The sequence below is a fragment of the Prosopis cineraria genome, unplaced genomic scaffold (assembly GCF_029017545.1).
Source record: "Prosopis cineraria cultivar Desert tree isolate PC_DT_omini unplaced genomic scaffold, ASM2901754v1 PC12, whole genome shotgun sequence".
NCBI lineage: Eukaryota > Viridiplantae > Streptophyta > Magnoliopsida > Fabales > Fabaceae > Prosopis > Prosopis cineraria.
In genome coordinates this window covers 14734037-14754133 of record NW_026555343.1, presented here as the reverse complement: position 1 = coordinate 14754133, position 20097 = coordinate 14734037, and the positions used below count along the sequence as shown (strand labels likewise).

General features: G+C 33.5%; 1 protein-coding gene and 1 long non-coding RNA gene across 2 annotated transcripts; both read right to left on the bottom strand.

The window, feature by feature from the left end:
* Nucleotides 1–338: 338 nt before the first annotated feature.
* On the bottom strand, nucleotides 339–10695 carry LOC129289148 (DNA replication ATP-dependent helicase/nuclease JHS1-like). Its single transcript, XM_054925957.1, is given in 21 exon segments — nucleotides 339–454; nucleotides 1056–1113; nucleotides 1202–1316; nucleotides 1389–1451; nucleotides 1539–1594; nucleotides 1742–1842; nucleotides 1845–1896; nucleotides 3465–3530; nucleotides 5187–5269; nucleotides 5518–5614; nucleotides 5760–5870; nucleotides 6229–6361; nucleotides 6617–6678; nucleotides 6769–6822; nucleotides 6920–7126; nucleotides 7665–7733; nucleotides 7988–8212; nucleotides 8290–8457; nucleotides 8858–9388; nucleotides 9678–9860; nucleotides 10408–10695. Coding segments are annotated over 19 exon segments (2343 nt in total). The 5' UTR covers nucleotides 9365–9388; nucleotides 9678–9860; nucleotides 10408–10695.
* Nucleotides 10696–12868: 2173 nt separating this feature from the next.
* LOC129287789 (uncharacterized) lies at nucleotides 12869–13649 on the bottom strand. Its single transcript, XR_008587808.1, has 2 exons — nucleotides 13361–13649; nucleotides 12869–13210 (listed from the first exon to the last, which is right to left on the bottom strand). It is a non-coding gene; the product is annotated as an uncharacterized LOC129287789 (long non-coding RNA).
* Between the last annotated feature and the right edge of the window lie 6448 nt (nucleotides 13650–20097).

The window sequence follows — 20097 nt, the reverse complement described above, 5'->3', positions numbered from 1 at the left end:
TCTCTTTTGTTCTTCCTCATTCTTTCCCAATCTGTTCTACTTCTTTATCTCTATTCTACTTTCTTCTCTATTTTCTATAACACATTCTCATCTAGATAGGTATCAATGAAAATTACCAGAGGTCAAAAATCAGATTGAACTTAAAATACCCCATCCTCCCTATTCTTCTTTTTATGCCACCTCCATCGCCATTCTTCCTCCATCCCACCACAGCTAGTAAACCTCTACCATAGTCCCAATCACCAGTAGCGACCTTCGACCACCACCTTCACCTCGACATCACCGCACCATCAAACTCCGACCCACTCCAGCGCCGCCGCCACCATAGATCTCCCCACTTAGCGGCAGTCACCTCTAACTCCTTCACCTTCACATTCCACTTGCATCACAGATAGGATTTGTCTTTCATCGACCCGTGGATCTTTTTCCTTTTTCCTTTTCAGCCACACCGAATCTGGGTTTTGATTTGTGAGAGGTCTAGTTCAATGGTTCATCTTGGTCATAGATCTGATGCTTCTCCTTGAACACAAGTTCGACAGTTCATTCCAGATGTGGTTTCCTTCTCCATCAATCTGGTTCACACCATTTGCGAGTTCGTTCATTCTGGTTCTGCAATAATGTTCTTCTCAATTCCATTTGCAATTCATTTTATTATTTTTGTGAATGATTTCTACGTCCTCCATTCAAGTCTGAATGATGACTTTTTTGGGGTTCATTGGTGAAGAGGAAGAAAGAACAGAGGAAGGAGGGAGACATATTCTTTTCTTTTTTTTTTGTACAAACTAAATATCAAAAATTTATTTTATTTCACTTTGCCTAAACGTCATACCACACAAATATCTAATCATCATTCTGTTAAATTCTCTATCATTTTTTGAACCAGACAGGCCAGTAGTATTTCAGTTAGCAACTTAATGTTTCAGAACATGTCAGAACAGATCCTGTTACTTAAATTTAAGGAATCTTAAGAAAGCAAATTCAAGTATACTTATCATATGAGTGAACGAGACGGAAACAATTATAACAATTTTAAACCCCTTGAACAAGTAAAGTACCTTGGTGATAAATGCTACAAACATTAAGATGGCGACAACCTCGGCAAATGCTCAGACTCTACAAATAGAAAGATGAAAGAACAGGTAGTGACATCTGATCAAGTTATCATAAGCACCAGTGTAAAAGTGGTCAAATAAGTTCATACCTGTAACATTGGAGGCAGTTGTTGAGTGGTTAATGCTTTCAGAATATCACTTGCAAGCTCATTACGACGTCGCATGATTAGCCCAACTAAGTCAGATCTTTGAACAACAATAACCCTTCATGCAACATAAAAATGATAAGACTACCCATCTTATTAAAAAGATATAGCTAATTAGTATCAACATGACCTTACCTCCGTCTGATCTGACTGGAGATAATATAGAAGACCAGAATCGATAGTCTTTAGGTACCTATAAAATTAAACCATCCGAAATAGTAAAAGGACGTTTTCTTAAAATATTTTATTATAGATATCTTGCTAGAAAAAGATTACACACCTTTCTGACATCAGAAGAGTGTACAAGATCACTTGGGCACGATGTTCTATAGATGACTGGAAATATCAAATGCAATTGTCATCAGAAATATCATACATACAAGAAAACTTGGAGTGACGTTTTAATGCATTCCCATAAAAATATAAATCAAACACCCGACATTCTATGGCATAGATTAGTAGTAGTATGAACCAGAATCTTGCCTGGCCAGACATTGCTTTCCCAGTTTTGAACTCTAATGGCATGACCTTTTCATCTGATTCATTTCCCTTAGGTAAAACTTTCACACTGACAGAAGCATCATCATCCCTTTCAAACCATACTGAGGAGCCCATGCCATTTCCTCAATATCAAGCACCTACATTTGACACAGATGCCTTTAGCTATATAATGTTCTTTTAATTGAAAAAACAGAAAACTAAAAACAATATATACATGTGTATGTCAGCTGAAACTCTGAAATTATCATTTTTAGAATAAGACAATTACATGATTACTCTAGACATAAATTACAATCAAGGACACTAGGAATTAATAATGAAAATACTAAAAATTAAATTAATCATCATGCCCTTCTCAGGCTTATCAGATATTAATCATGCCCCCCACCTGCCTAGTTCATTCAACAGATCTAGAGTATATTTTCCTTTGGGAAACTGTAATGTTACCTCTTTCAAGTGTGTTTTCTTATGGTAAATTTCAGGATTCTATATGCTTTAAATCTATTGAAGGAAGCAGGCATTATGGGTGCAAAGCCAGATGAGATACCCATGAATCCCATTAACAAGTTAAGCCCGAATGATAGGACAACTCCAGTTGATATAGGGAGGTATCAAGGATTGTTGAGTAAGCTCATCTATCTCTAATACACAAGACCAAGACATTGCTTTCCCATAAGCATGGTAAGTCAATTCATGAGAGAAGTCTGCAAGAGGAACATATGAAGGCAGTATACATAATCTTGAGATATTTGATGACAACCCCTGGGGAAAAGGATTGTTTCTTTGAGAAAGGAAACTCTAGAGATGAAGTATACATAAGATGCACATTGGGCTGGATCCACTACTGCAGAAGATCCACTATAGGAGACGGCTACATTAGGACAATTACCAGCACATGAAGCCTGTTTGAACAATGTTACAGTAGAGTGTGGAGGGTGGAGTGACACGTGAAGTCCTATGATAGTACAATTGGCATGGTAGGTCAGTCACCAAGTTCTGTAGAGTTTCGAAGGTCTTTGAAGTGAAAAGGAATCAAACAAATGGCATAGTCATGCGCCAAAATCTATAAAAGCTACAAAACAACAAAAACTTTATCCCATTAAGTGAGGGTTGGCCACTATAAAAACAACAGAACTGAGAGAAAATTACTAGAAAGAAAAAATTATACCAGATGCTAGACTAAAAGACAATGACTGAAGAAAGCAAACCAAAAGAAGAGCTACAGCAAAACTTTGTTAAGAGTGTGGACAAAGCTTTGTTCCCAAAAACTCACAAAGCTTATTTCTCTGCCCAACAAATGTTAAATACCACGACAGTAAGTCTGAAAATCCAGCTTTATTATTTTCAGATTGAGACAATTACATGAGTATGTATGAACACATATGGAGGCCTACATTAGGGGCAAATTACAATTAGGGACATCAGAAAATAATGAAATATCAAAAATAGAAATGACTAAAAACAAATTACTTTTAATTTCAATTCTAACACTTATAACAAGAACATATGCACATGAACTTATTGGATGGAAAACTTCAAATTTACAAAATCAAAAACGCATCAACATTAAAACCTAGTAATTTCTCCAGCAACTCCAACAACTTTTTATTACAATCATATTTCACCAACAAGATTACATATGGATTCATAGTGATACGCAATTGATCAAATGGTTAAGCACAGAGTGATCAAGTTTGGTCCTTGCCTCCGATACTTTGACTTTCTTTATCCCATCATCACATCCAAAATCAACATAAGCATCTCTCTTTTCCTGTCAAAATCCAAAGTCATTAATGAGAAACAAAAAACACCATACACGTGGACATATATATGTATATTAATATACAGTGCAGATTGCTTATAAATATGAAGTGTATATAAGTACACATTGACAGGCTTTACTGGTGTGTTTTCTCTGTAATACTTCTTCCTAAAATAAAATTTTGGGAAGTCCCTATGAAGTTCCCCACAACCATTCAAAATATCCATAGGTCCCATGCGATAGCTATAATTTGTTTCATTGGGGCCTCCCTTTCTAACATCCAGACAATAGTAAGCTTCTTTAAAGCTTCTGCTAGCTAAACCCATATGCAATATAGCAATGGGCCATGTGGTGTTTGGACAGCTGTAGAAGAAAATCGGCTCAAGCATCTAAGGCCATATAATACAAGTTATGGAGGGAGGTCCAAACCCAACTGCTATTATGGCTAATAAAGAGTAAGGATATACTCTTGTTGAGAGCAATTAGTTAAATTAGTCTAGAACCAGCAATGAGCTTGGGGCACAAAGGAGTTGGGCCATGTGGTATCAGATACACAATTGGCCAAGGATTCTACATTGAGCCATAGAGTTGTGCAAATCAAGAGTCTCTAAACAATAATACAGATTTTGAAATGTCCCAATGAATTTTAAAATTTTATCGCATAGATCATTGACAGCAAGGATCATTTCAAAGGGGGGAAGTATTGTTAATTGGGATTAGTTAGGATTAGCTATTCATTAGTAGATGTTATTCTATTAGATAAACTTGTATTCCCTCCAAACCACAATATAGGGCATCTTCTAGAAGCCTTGCTTGATCCAAAAATTTAAGGCATCAGATAATTTTTTTAATTATTTTTCCAATTAACCCCCACTTCATTTATTACTCTTTTTGAAAATTGATTCATAAGAATTTCATTGTCATTATCAAGGCACTTATATAGAATATTTAATGAGGGTATAATTGGAAAGATGAAATTTTTTTAATAGATCAAAGTTTCAACTAACTTTTTTTTGAGAATCGTGAATTAATTATCAATTTCCTATACTATGGGACAAATGGAGTATCCCAATAGTAGCTTATGAATAAGGGATGAGGCCCTCTAAATGAGTAAATGAATTGAATAGTGTTATGCGTTTACAATTGTAAAATATCACTTAGTTCTAACAAAACATAGCTTAAATAATCTTCTGTCGGTAAACAAACTTACGCAAAATATGAATACAGTAGCCTACTTTTCCCATTTTCAAGTCGACATTTTGCACTAACCCATGCATCTACGTTAAAAATGCTTTTAACATGATTCCCTTTTCTTTTCTTCTTCTTTTAAGGCTTTGACAGCCCAATGATGTGTGTCATAGGCATGGTGAGCATCATAGGAGTCACAAAATAATCATCCTTTATTCTTCAAGACTCTTTACAATTCTTGCCAATAAATCCTAACCATTCAAGACTTAAAACTATTGTTAAGATAGGCCAAATAATAAGCATAATTTCATGTTATTTTGTAAGCATTGTTCATACCTATATCAAAAAGATCACAAAGCCGTGCAGTACTGTTGTAAGTTACATTTGGCGGCAAAAAGCAATGACATGCATTCCAAAAGGTAACAGCTAATGATAGTTGATAGTTCGTGGACAAAAGCTAGAGATATTTTAACGCACCTCTGAATTCTTGAACAGTTTGATCCAATTTAATATTCGTGGAATGGCGTCTATCAAGGTTTTGTGCACATCATTTTCATTTACTGAAATATGCACAAAGGCAAAAATTAATACTCCTGATGATACAGAACACAGATCAAAAACTTATTTTGAACAAGTTACAACGAAGATGTTAAGAATCAGCCACAAGAACACTGAATTTTATCCAGCCTTTTGATGATTATGGTTGCAACCAGGGTTGGAAAAAACTCGCAGCTCAAAGTAAGAACTAGCTATGCATGTTACACACATGCACGCACACACTAATATAAATACATACACAAACCCTCACCTCCACATGCATACAAGCTTTCAATGTTTCTCTGGAGTACCAATCGTGCATATTCCTCTAAGAAGTTTGTTGAAGGACTATCCTTGATAAGTCCAGCCTGTCATCCCCATCAAATCCCCCATCCCATTAAAAAACAAAGGAAGAAGAAGAAAATGAATCTGAAATTCGATGCATGCTTCATCACAGTAAAATAATTATAAAGATGCGATAACAACTTTATAAGGTAGAGGAGCTTTAGAGACCTGAAAAATTTGGTGAAGTAAGGTTCCAGTTAATGCAGCAATTGAGTGCTCATTACATTTTAGCCTCTCATCTAAGACAGTTCTCCTTGGACAAGTAAAACTAGCAGCTACCTGGAATAATTCTGTATATCAGAAGGAAACATATAAAATAAAAAACAGTGAAATAAACATTGAAAAAAAAAACTGGAAAAGGGATTCAAAAAAGATCATCTGAATCTCTGTTTAAAAATAACAAGACCGTTTATAGGAAGAGAAAGCAACATTTCTACAATAGCAATATTGGCATTCTCATTTTATAAATGAAATTCCGATAAGATAAAAGTTATCCAATTAGAGAGAATTAGGAAACATTGATCCTGTAAAATTACCACATCATATAAAAAATATCTAATGAAGTAAATAAAATAAGGAAAGTCATGGACAGAAATAAATAAATAAATATAGTTTCAAGATAGCAAATCATAAATACCCGAGACCCAGACACCAGAATATCTGGGTGTACAATCAAAAAATTATTATCATGATCTACATCACAATGCCCCCAATCATCAAATTGACCAATTATATTCACAGTATCTCCAGGTGCAACAACACTGTAAGACCTGTAATAATTTAAACAATTACTATAATTATTCAAAATTATTATCAACAGAGAATAATAAAAAAACTCAAAATCAATCAAATAATTCATTTAAATTCCAAGACCAATACTTAGTCAAGATTTTTCAACTGGAGTCAGCAAAAACAACCATTTGACATACCAAATAATGTCTTGTTTTGAACTATTACATATATATATATATACACACGATCAACTTTACTGATTAACAATCATAGATTTAAGCACACCAACTTACCACTCTTCCAACAAGTTTGCAGCCTTCTCTTCTCCAGTTTGTTCATTTATTAAACGAAGCACCTAGAAGCAATTTATCAAGTAAATGTAAATCAGTTACAAGATCTTTAGAAGCAATAAATTGCGGTGTTATAGCAATAAGCCTTAATAAACCTTGTATGGGCCTTGCAAAGCAGATGAATTAGCAAGACTATGTTTTTCAGATACCTATAACAAAACATACAAGTGGTAAGCCTACCAGAATATAAATTTTGTTGATAAAAAATTTATTCATAGCAGACCATAATTTCAAAGAAAAAAATACCTCCAAGACCAAATAATTAGAACTGGACCCACCAAGGGCCTCTTTGGGCTTATGAATTCTAGTGCTTTCTGCTGCAGAGTCAACTCTGATGGGCAGATTATCAGCAATTCCATCTTGAGACTTAATGTAATTTGCACTTTTATCACAGATTGTAGCATCTTCAACACAAATGGCATCTTCGACTTGATCTAACAGTTCAAGCAATGCCTATAGAAATAAAGAAAAAAGAAATACTCTAATGAATGTGTGGCTTCCGCAAGCATTGTAACTCCTGAGGTTTAACTGCTATATAGTCTGGCGCGTAAAAGGTCACAAGCCCCTTTTCACGAAACAGAAGAAACATGTGCAATTGGTAGGACAAGAACAGGAGACAGTTTTGAAGAAATTGTCCATGCAACCAGCACGCAGGAAACTGTAATTATTTTTCTTCATATGTAAATTGCTCGGGATGCATTTCCTTTGTCATATGTTTCCTGTCATCCCACTCAGAAGCCAAAGCATTTTCTTTTCCTTGCTAGTCTAGCTCTAACTAGCTCCTCTATATCTTGTTTTTCAAAAGGAATATAGTAGACTATCAGACAGGGAAAAGTATTAATGCCCTTGTTACTACAGGCACAAGGTGTTGCAAACAGCAATTTACATATTATAACTGGAATTATTTAATACCACATGCCTCAAATTTGCAAATTTCAGTGAACTAGATCTGAATGAATTAATATTGCAAAAGCAAGTCCAAAGGCCTGACCTTTTTATGCTGTCTTAAATAAAGCTGGTCAGATAGTCCATTGTGCTCAACATCCCTGACAAGCTGCACCTTCAAATTCAACATGAAATGAAGATGGTACTAAAAAGCATTATTTGAAAGACGGGAAGGTGACCAGAAAAATACAAGCATGTTGAAAAATAAAATAAAATAAATAAGAAAAACTTTTCCAAGAATTTTATATCCCTGTCTTACATCGTTGGAGAGGTTTTCCACTATTACATATTTTTATATTCTGAAATGTATAGTATAAATTGATGAAATAACAGATCAATAGGACCAATAAACTATGAAGATTAAAATACCTTATCAGAGCAATAGGATAGAGATGGCGGAGTTCGGAAGGGGCTCTGTACAGTAATTACTCCAGAACCATTCACAGCAGTTGAACTGACGTTAAAAACCATGTCTTGGTCTGCGTTTATACGTTTCAAGCCTTTTTCATTCTTCAACACTGTTGACCTCTCAGCAGCCTTTGTAGATGGTGAAGCAAGTATCTTTTCAAATTTGCCACCTTTAGTCAGAGAAGTCTGCACCATGCATTGGCAATTTATAACCATATTAAACGATAAAACATGAAATTAACAGTGTCTCCTCAAACACTTGCCTGATTCTCTGAGGAAATCCCAACGGGCAATAAGTTGATTCTAGAAGATTCAGCCAAAGCCTGAATCATCTGAGGCATGTGTTTTGAAACTGCTTGAAGTCTTTCATTCACAGGAGATATCTTCCATGTGACTTCATCAACCCCATCATCCTGGCTCTGTTTTATTAACTATCCACAAGTATATTTTTGCAAAGATATAATTAGAAACATTGAAGGAAACAAGCAAAGATGTAAACTTGCAATTTAATCAGCAACTTGCATAAGAAGGTAGTCACAAAGAAAATGTGCTTCTTTTAGCACTTCCAAGTTAAAAGTAAAAGCAATAAAAATTGTTGTTTTAATTCAGGTACAAGTGAAACATTTTTGAAAATGTATTCTCGGAAAATAAACTTCAAATTTCCATAACTGATTAGCTATCCCAACTGAGTAGGAACCCGTTGGATTTAAGTGATACTTTTGAATAACTGAGAACCGACAATCCGTTTAATAATTAGGAGAAAGGGAGCGAAATGATCAATTGCTTTTTTTTAAAAAAAAAAAGGTCTAAAACATCGTTTAAAGCAAATACCATCCCAGGCGAGAACTTAAAGCGCTTATGAGGCACAATCTTGGAAATTTCCGGAGACGCCTCAGGGAGATTTTCCACAGCATCAAACCCTGGTATTAACAAATTCTCTGAAGGAGTATTCTGCGAAACGTTATTGTATTCATTTGCTCCAACTTGCGGGGTGTCTTTACGCTTTTGCGATTCTGAATTCTCAATTTTTGGCCCAGCCAAGTCTGAGTTCAATTTACTTTCAGCTCTAGCAAGAACGGAATCTAAATTGTTTGGAGCGACAGCTTGCGACCCAGCAACAGGTGGAATATGAGAGTTAGGAGATGCAACAGACTTGGAATCTTGGGGAGCAGAAATGGGACGGTTCGCAGCTGGATCATTTTTTGGCTGCTTCTGAGAGGCCACAAGAGCATTCTGGGTGTGGCGCTCAAAAAAATGTTGAATGCCGAACTTAGAAGGCTGAGCCTGGCTGCTCAGATTCGATTTCTTAGAAGAGCTGGGTTTCTTCCTAGGAGGCATGGACAGATATCCAAAGCTTTTGCACTATGAAAACCCAGAGCAAAAACGGAACATCAGACTACTCAGCACGATTGGCATAAAAGAAAGAAAGAAAGAAATTAAAGAAGTGCTGATTTTAATTAGGAGCAAGCAAGGCCACCTTAAGATGAGTCAAATTACAAAAATAAAGTAGAATTCAGGACTAAAAGAGAAGAATCAGAAGAAGGAAGCAACTCAGAAACGAACATTTACACAGAACCAAAATCAAACAGCTTCAAAAGTGTAATAACATGAAAAATGAAAGCTGCGTTCTCCATCAGTGCAAGAATGCTACCTTGTAGAGGGAACACAGAGTAGTCACTATATCAAATTGAAGGGCTTAAGACCCCACGAAACGGGAATGAGGCAAAGCAAGCATCACTTGTGTGGAAATTAATGGCAATGGAGGCAACGGCCACTTGTACGATGCTCAATCCCACCGAATCTGGAGCTCAGGTACACGGCGGTGCGACTAATGCTAGCAAGAAAAACAGAAGAGCGGCGAAGAGAAATTAGCAACCAGAATATAACAACCCTTTTTCAAAAAATAGCTCTTAAAAAAAAAGCCACAATGATCAGCAACCAGAATATGAGACAATGCATTGATAAAAACATTGCATTGCATTCGGGCATTCCATTCAACCAAACAAGCCGGGAGTTTCAAGGTATTCCATCCTGAAGTGGGGAATCGACGCAAATCGCCACCAGTGACGGAGAGGACGATACCCGACCTCTCCATAGCAGCAACACCAACAATCTTCCGCTTCCAAGGAGAACCAGTCGAAGCAGCGTGAGAAGAAGAGCAAGAGGGCAAGTGGGAAAAGAATAGGGATAGGGGAAATGTTCCCAAAGTGAGCGACTAGCATCCAAGGAAAGCACAAAGACCAAGTCAGAACAAATAAACAAAGAACCATATCAGAGTCCAGAACGAGCGGAGCCAGAACGAAGAACCATAAAAGGGAACCAAAATAAAGGGTACAAAGAACCATACCAGAACAAAGAAGGCAAATAGAAAAGCGACGCACCTGATTCAAGAGCACAACGAAGTAGGGGACGCACGCGAGCTCTGAGACGGAGAAGACTGGATGGAGACGCCCCAAGAATGAAGAAAGAACGATGAGAAGGCAGCGGCTTGGCTCGGCTCTTCAGTCCCTCAACGTTTGGCTTCCGCATCTGGCCATTTCCCCCCTCAGTTTGCAAGGGAAGAGGGAAGCGAATGAAAATTTCACGGTTTCCCGCCTAAACCACTGTAGCTTGGCATAGAGTGAGCCCATGACTTTTGATGGGCCTGCACTTTTGCTGTTGCTCATGAAATTGGCGACTTCACGCATAAATTACTCATTTTTTATATTTTTAGTCAATTTTTAAGTAATTATTATTGGTAATGGAGCAAAAATGTTTGAAAAAATTACAGTTATATTTCGAAAAATTGAATTAATGATACAAAAATGAGTTAAGAATATTTATTCATATAATTACAACATAGTTTTTGTTTAGTTTTTGTTTGGTTTAAATGCTTGTTTGATTACAATATATATTCAATTACAAATAAGGTATTTAAAGACTTGTTTGCTTTTTGTTTTATTTTTTATTTTTAAAAAATGTTTTACAATATATTTTTTAAAAATTTTTAAAACAGAATAAAAAAATTCATTTAATTATGTTAATTTAAAAATTAATTATATAATTAAAAATTGGTGACAATTAATAATAATAGTGTATGATAGTAATTGGTGAATGTGACTATAATTTTTAATAATTAAATATAATATATTTAATTAAACATTTTTAAAAAACAAAATTGAGAACAATTTTAAAAATAATTAAATTTAGAATGCTTATTTAAATGAGTATTTTTTAATTTTTGTTTTTCAAAAGCAAAAGACTATGGACCCTAAATTTCAATTATCACTAGGATTTTTATTTTGTTAGTGTTTAAATTAATTAATTTATTTGGAACTATAAAGTAAGGTTTATTAACTTGATAGTGATCAAATTATGATTGGAAAAGTAATAAAATTAATATATTTTCAATCTTATAAGAAAAATATTTTCATAATAAATCAATATAATAAAAACTAAAGAAAGTATTACTTTCAAACACATCGACACTCAAAGGATAACCAATGAATCAAATACAACTTAAAGTTTTGAAGATAAATGTGAACATATAGTCTAGTAAATAATAAACTAAATATGACTCGAAATTGCATGAACAAACTTGAGAATAGTGCCCAAAAAAATTAAACTAAGCTTGTTACTTGATTCAATTGATCAAAAGAGTTAAATCATTTTACTTTAAAATCTCGAGTTCAATTCTTAAAATATATAATCATGTTAAATAAATATATCAAAATTATCTAAAGTACCTATGGCACTGCTGTTGATAATCATGATCTCATATAGAAAGAGTTCAAATTAGTCTAGGTGGGAGGCGAAAATATCCCCAAGTTTTTTAGGATACTGAGCCCAATAAAAAAGAGAAAAAAAAGGAAAAATATTGTTTAAGCTTGTATAAACTTTTTTTTTTCCCTCCAACATAATATATTTTTGAAAGCTAGAATAATTTATTTGACCAAAATATCCAATAACGTAAGTAGGGGTGGAACCAAAACTTAGAGGGTTGGGAGGCCAAATTTATATATATATATATATATATACACACCCATTCAAAAATATAAAGTATTTTTTAAAAGATTGAATGTTAAAAAATGTAAGGTATTTTTAATATTTTAAAATATAGTTAATTTTGTTCAAAAATACCCTCAATAAATAAATTATTTTTAAATAAAATAACTTATTAAATAAGGGTAAATATAATCAATTGAAATATGATAACCCTTTAAATAACGCTTAGATTTCTTAAAAAATTAGTCTCATCTCCCACAACTATCAATTGTGGAGATACCTTAGATAATAAAAAAAATAAAAGTAAATATAAAAAGATGAAAATAATTTAAAAACATATAACTAATTTAAATCTACACTTGTTTAAGAATCTACCCAAACTTATTAAATCAGCTGAGGCTAATATTCAACAACCAAATAGACACATTTCCACTCTAAGTCCATGACAAATTTAAAAGAAGAGTTTGACATCAATTTTCCACACGTAAAAAACAACATTAAAACTACTTGATTGTCTTTATCAAATAAAAAGTTACTAGAATTTATAGTAAAATGTTTTTGTCAGCTGTCAAAGCATATTCTGTAAAGAAATGTACATCCACATATTGTAATTTAATTATCCTTCACTATACATATTATAACTTCACTAGCCAGGGTAGTTTAGTTAACATAATATTCAATACGCAAAAGATATGATGGGCCCCCAACTTTTAAATTCACTCCTTACAACTTTTATCATGTTTCTCTTTCTCCAAACACCCTGTAAAAATATGTAAAGAATTTTAGTAGATTTCATATAAATTTAATAGACCCTCATCCACCATTAACACGACCACAATCAACTAAAATAATTCATAGTTCCCAGAACACCAACACTTATTCATTGAAGTTTCTTCATACAACTTTAGCCGCAGCTAATTGCTCAATTGAGATATGATTTCCTCTTAAGATCTCTTAGCGATCACATTGTGTGCAAAAATTTCCAAACCATGCCCAACAATCTCCAAACATCAATATTTAAATTTATCACGCTTTTCAAATTTGATTCCCCATCGAAATTAATTTAAACTCAAGAAAACCAAATCTAAACCCATCTCCTTAGAGCAACTGAAGTGAAATCACCCATTAAAAAAAGAATTCCTTAAACTTAGATTTTAGCTTGCTTGGATTCCAGCATCTCCTATACTTCACACACGGCAGCTGAAAAGAGACAATAATAATCAACCCATAATTTCAGCACTTAACATGGACGACGCTAGGAGAGGAGGAGTGTGTTTTCCCCACTCTTTTTTAAAAGAACCCAACACTAGATCGTGACAGAGGAAGAAGGATGAAGAAACGAAACCTCACCCGCACCAGTGCGGAGACGACGCGACCAGGGGAGAAGGAGAACTCACAAGCTGAGTGGCGCTCTGCAGTGCTAGTGACAGACGGACGGCGTGACGGAAGAATGGGCAGCACCGAATCGAGGAAGAAGTATCTGCTGATGCGAAACAGAACAGAGAACGAGAAGAATTCGGCAGCTATGACAGCTGCACACACAACGACGACGGGAAGAGGAAGAAAGGACGCAGACGTTCTTGAACAGTCGACCCCCCTCCCTCCCTCTCGCGATTTGCTGCGGATCTAAGATGAGGAGCAGGGCTGTGCAAAAGTCTTTCAAGATGGTCTCAATCTTGTTCAATTTATATAAACACCGATCTTTTAGGATCAAAAAAACTAAAAAAATTAGACTATTTTTTCGGATTAAACCGAACAAGAAACTAGGCATCCAAACCACTTGGCCCAGTCCAATCTTATTAATTTTTTTTATTATAATTATAATTAATTTATTTTCGACAAGTATTTGAAGTGTAATTAATGTTAAGGAAATGATTGTATGAAGATTTGTTAAGTTTGTTTCTAAATTGTTGTTGTAATGTAGTGTTGTTGAATTTTGTTGAGTGATGTTTTTGTTAAGTTATAAATTTAAATTATTTAGACTATAACAGAAATATTTTTTTTATTATTAAAAATTATTATAGATTTATTATTATTATAAGTATTTTTACTATCTTAATTGAATTTATTATGTTGAAATAGATTATTGCCTCTCATAAAATAAAAAAAAGAAAAAAAAAAGCTAAGTGAATACTAAACTGACAGGACCAATCTCCCAGTCCCATAGATCAAGTCCAGTCTTGTTAATTTTCGGGTTACCACTGGACAAGACCGGAGTACGAGTTGCCTAATCCAGTCATTTTTATAAGAGAGACTGAGCTTCAGGTTAGGTAAAGTTCAGTACTGTCCTGTTTTTGTGCAGCGCTAATGAGAAGGAAGAGAAAGGGAAACAAACATCCAATGCTGTTTTTAATGGGCCATTTGGTAACTTCGTATAATTGAGGTAAAACATTGGGGTTAAAAATCATTGTGCCTTGAAAGATTTTAACTGTACATGAAAATATAAATATTTTTAAATTTAATTATGAGTTAATTTTATTTTTTAATTTTAAAGATTCTCTTTATCATTATCCTGATATTAAAAATATTTAACGTCTATTAATTATCATTGAGTCTCACTATTTTTTAATATTTTTATTAGGTTAAATGTTATTTTTGCCCCTTTACTTTTATTCAAAAGATCAGTTTTACCCTTCAATTTAAGTATTTTATAATAAAAAAAGAATTAAAGGTCAAATATATTCCTAAAATACATACGAAGGTTCATAAATGACTCTAAACTTAATTATGAGTCATTATTATCCTTCAACCTCAAAGATTTTTTCTTTTATCACTCTAATGTTTATTCTGTCAATTTTTTTGTTGTTGGTTGGACTCACTTTTTTTTTGTTTTTTTAATATTTTTATTATTAAATATTACATAGTGGACCCCACATGTATTTTTATATGTTTATCCCCTACTTTGCCCCACATATTTTTTTTTAATATTTGTCATTTTCTCCTTCTCTCTCCCCCCTCCCCTTTCTTCTCTCCTTCCACCATTTTTTAAATATTTTCATAGTATAAAAATTTTTCTGTAATAACTCAAAAATTTAAGTAAAAAAATTAATATATAGTATTATATTATAATTGTAGTTATATTAATTTTGGGATAATTTTTGATAAAAAAAAGGAGTTGATGTAATGGGATTGTGCACTTAATTCACCCATTATTAAGTTTGAGGTTCGGATTTGATAAGGCAAAAAAAAAACAAAGGGGTCCATTTTTGTAATTTTAACTTTATAATATTACCAATATACCCTCCCTCACTCTATGTTATTTTCTCATTTTCCTTTCTTTCTCACTGGGAAAATGTCGGTTATCAAAGTATAAGAGAGTGTGAGAAGAATCAAGAGTTTGGACGATTGTTGCTCTTCGTTCCCCTGCCATCACCGACTCATCTTTATCTTCTTCATTCCTTGCCGTCACCGATGTCAGAGGGGGCTCACGGTTGCTCTGAAATGTTTAGGTTCATCTATATGTCTCCCACCTCTATTTTTTTTCCTTTTTCGTTCACTACTTTCCCTGTGTCGTTTACGTTCAAGTTGTGGTTGGAATGAGGAACCAAGTTATTGGAGCTGTTGAGGGGTGCTGTGCGAGCTTGGTCTATTGTTGCTGACTCGATTTCTATCCTTGCTTGATAGTTATATTTGGTTCTTCCTCTCCCCTGTTTAGCGTCCAAGAAGCTCGTCTTCTCCTCCTTGTCTGTTCGTGACTGTTCAAGCTACCTAGGTTGAGGTGAGGAATTTTGGACCTTCCATCTATTGCCTGCTGATTGTGTGCTGATCCTGTGAGTATGCGTGCTGCTGTTGCTCTGTGTGTGTGGTTATAGCATTCTTTTTGCTCTGTTACTGTTGACCATGCATTGTAGGAAGAAGAAGGTGCACATTTGAGCTGAAAAATAATAAAAATAATAAAAATAATAATAAAAATAATAATAATAATAATATTTTTTTTACATAAAGCATGGTAATTATATACATATGGGTCAACTTTTGAGTTAAATTCATTTAGTTTAAATGGGTTAATAAGGAAGAATTGGTTAGGTTATGTTACAAGAGATGAGATATGAAACTTGATGAAAGGTGATTGTAAGGTGGTTGTTAAAGTGCTTATTAGTAGAAATTAAACTTGATTTTTGGATATTTATGGAGATTCATTAATTCTTGTGAGAAGTACGAAATTTAATTTGGATATTGCAAAGAATATTTGTCTTAGAAATTTGTAATGTGATTTTTTTTTATTTTCAAAGATGGATAGTTATAGATGAAATATTGAATGCTAGCATTTTTATGAGGAGATTGGAAATGATTTATGTTTGGTGCCTTGACCAAATGCTAATGAGGATTTAAAATAAAATTTAAATGTATTATAGTTTAATATTAGAGGTGAGTGAAGTTGGAAAAATAAATTATTGTACTGGTTGAGGATTAAATAAAATTTTAATATGATTATAGGGAATTTGGAAGTGGAGAAATTTGATTATAGTTGAGAGGAGAAATTTAAATTCTGGAGATTTCAGGTAAGTGGATAGCATTCCATTTAATTTATTTTTATTGTTAATAGTCTTTTACTGAAATATTTCACTCTTCTAAATTATATTAATTTTTTTATGGAATATTGAAGAAGGATAATTGAATTATGATATGTTCATTTATTTTTCCTCAAGAAATATATTTCCAACAATGATGAAGGCATTCTTGTTTATTAAACTCTAGAATTTCTTAGTTACTCAATTAATGTAAGCTTGTACATTGGCTATAAAGTACTATTTTGTCAAATTTTGAGATTTGAAACAATTCATGCGAGTTTGGTATTGAAAATAGAAAATTTTATTGCAGAAATAATTACTTTTCTCGCATATTTGAAATGTAATTTCTGAGAGAACTCTAAACAGAACACTGATGCTAACGGCAGTTCCGTTAGCCCATAGCGCTGTGGGTAATAACTAGCTAATTTGTCTCGTGGGCTTTGTTCTCACGTTTGGTATTCATGGGATTTGTACCCGCATTTGATTTCGTGGTCTTGAGCTGCGTTTGGTTATCCTTATTCTCGTGTATTGTGTGTCTACGTTTCTTTCGTAGCTTTGGTTGTATTTGATTACTTACCCTCGTGGACTTTTGGTTATCCTTACCCTCGTGAATTGTGTGTCCACGTTTGTTACTTATTCTGTTAAGTCTTCAAAAATTTGAATTTTGAAACTCACTGATTTGAAATTCCAATGACTTCAATTAACAATTGTATTTTTTTTATTTATGCACGAGTAATTTGTTTTCTTTAACAATGATAGAATAAAGTGTTTTTAATTTACTCTCATTTCATGATTATGATTATGATTTATAGATTTATGAAATTATTATGTTGGATTATCATCTTTTCAATTATTTACAAGATTATTTGAGTTTATTATTTTAATTCTTTTAAATTCGGTTTTGGGAATGCTATTCATTAGAAAATTTATTTTGGTCTCAGATTTATTAGTTGATGCTGCTCCTATCGTCGACCTCAAAAGGGCAATATTGGGTAGAAATTTTGCTTCGTATTGTTACCTTTAATGTAAATATTTAAGTTTTATGTATTTTAATTTTAAAAATAGAGTAGTTGCTCCACATAGATTATTGCGAGGACTTTATTTTGTTTTATATATTGTTTGCTAGTTGGAAGGAGTCAAGTTCTTGATTGATATTATATTTTGTGGAATATTTTTTTTATGTTAAAGAATTTTTGAGAGACTTTATTTACAGAGGAGGTTCTGTCAAAATTTTTATAAAAGCTTTGAAGCCTTGCTTTGACAATTAGTATTAAAAGTGTTAGAACTTTTACATGACTTGATTATTTAAAAGCAAAATAAAATGAATTTTCACTTTGAGGTTTATGGGAATGCGCAATGTAGTTCGCACTCGGTCACTTTCTATTTTTGGGACGTGACATTTTCTTTCCTTCGATCTCTCTCATTCTCTCTCTCTCTCTCCCCATCTCTCCTTGTCATTCTCTCTCCTCCATCACGATTGTCGTTCATGAATGCATGTGCATGGGAGAACTTTGTTATTTATTTACTATTTATATAATATATATATATATATTTATTTATATATATCTCTATCAATGTCTTTTATATTTATGATTCCGTTTCCGTTTCCTTTCTTTTTATAAATGTAGGAACGTGATGGATTTGTGAAGTGGGAAGGCATGTGCATGCGAAAACATTAAGATAAGGCTGAAAGTTGAAGAATGAATACACTCATCTCTTCTATTCTTGTCTCGAAAAACACAATGAGCCCTCAATGAAAGGAGTTACAGTTGCCTCCCACATGCACATTGTCTACTGTGTATTGAACTTTCACCTTCACCTTCACCTTCAGAAGCGCTAGCAAGTTCGCCTGGAAAGGAACCAGCAAGTGTGCCGCCTAAGGGATCATCTCCATCACCATCACACTCATCGTCGACGTCGTTAACACAGTCTCCATCACCATCACCGATAGCATCTCTATCTTTGTCACGATTATTTTTTACGCCAATACTACTACCTCCATTATTGTTGCCGTCAGTGGAAGGACCAGTAGGGGCTGAAGCTTTTGGCTTCCTCTCACTCCCGACAATGGCATACTTAAACCGAAGCTCCTTGTGGAGAAGAGTGCTCACCCTTAATGGAATAGGGAGAGCATGAAATTGGGGCTCCTTTGCTTCACTTTCGGTAGACTCGGCAAGAGGTTCTAAGGTCTTGTTTGGCAGTACTGGTTCTTAGACAGAAGAAGACGAAGAAGAGAGAGGGAGAGAATGGAGAGAGGGATGAGAGAGTAATATTATAACAAATATTAAAAATAAATTGTGGGACTCACTATTAAATATTTTTTAATAAAAGTACTAAAAAATTAAAATGCGGGACCCACTTAACAGATAAGATAACCCAAGGGCACGAAAGATTAAATTTTTAAAGTTGAAAGACAAAATTAACCTCAAGTTGAGTTTAAGGGACACTTATGACCTTTTATATATAGTTTAGAGATAAAAATAACCCTTAACTAAAAAAATTAAAAAAATAATGTGGAATCCACTAATGATGAGAAAATAAGAGGGTGAAGAGGAAGGAAACCTTTAAAATTAAGGGACAGAATTGACCCACAGTTTGGAGGCATTTATGACTTTTCGTGTATAATTCAAAGACAAAAATAACCTTTAACCTTAAAACATTATGATCGATGATTAAATTGGATGGGAAAAGGTTATAATCCGCTTGGTTTTTGTAAATGAAAACATGTCCTTAATCTTATATATTTAATATACTTCTTTCTAATTAAATCAAGATAAGTGTATTTTTTATAGATTATTTCTTCTATAACAAAATCTTATTATTAATTGAAAGTTCACCTAGGAGGAGGTGAATTGGGCATATAAAAATTTAGCTAATATTAATAATAAAATTAAGGAGATGAGTTTAGAATGATATCACCAAACAATGATGAGAAAGGAAGAGAAGCATACATAGATATTTATCCTAATTTAGCTCCAACCACTTGAGCTTATGCCCAATCCTCAAATACTACTTGAGATTTTTTTTTTTGCTAACTCCATCAAGATTAATTTGGGCTCTTGGTAACTACAGTACCATCCCAGACTTATATTAAAGTCTAAATCACTCTCCCCTTTGTAAGTTATAAATATATCCTACTTAAATTTCTTGAGTTTAAGATGCTTTGTTATGATAAAGAAAAATAGAGACGAACAGAGTATGTTTAAGAATGAATAGTTACTATCAAATACTCTTACTTAAAGTTGATATATAATCAATGAAGCTCACTTATAATGAATATAAACTCAAAGAGTTGGTAAACAATAAATATGAATGGCTCAAGTTTGTTCGTGTAACACCCTCAAATTTACAAACTGATTTTTCGCAAATTATTAAAACCATTATCATGGTAGAAAATTTTCTTACCATGATACATCCAAAACAATATACCACAGGTCTTAAAATATCTCAAAAAAATCAATTAGAACCATAAGGGACAGTCAGGATCCTCATGGCATGATATTTAAATTAGGTCATGAATCAAGAGAGACAAACATAATCCTCTTGGTCAAATAAATACTTTTAATAAAAAGGATT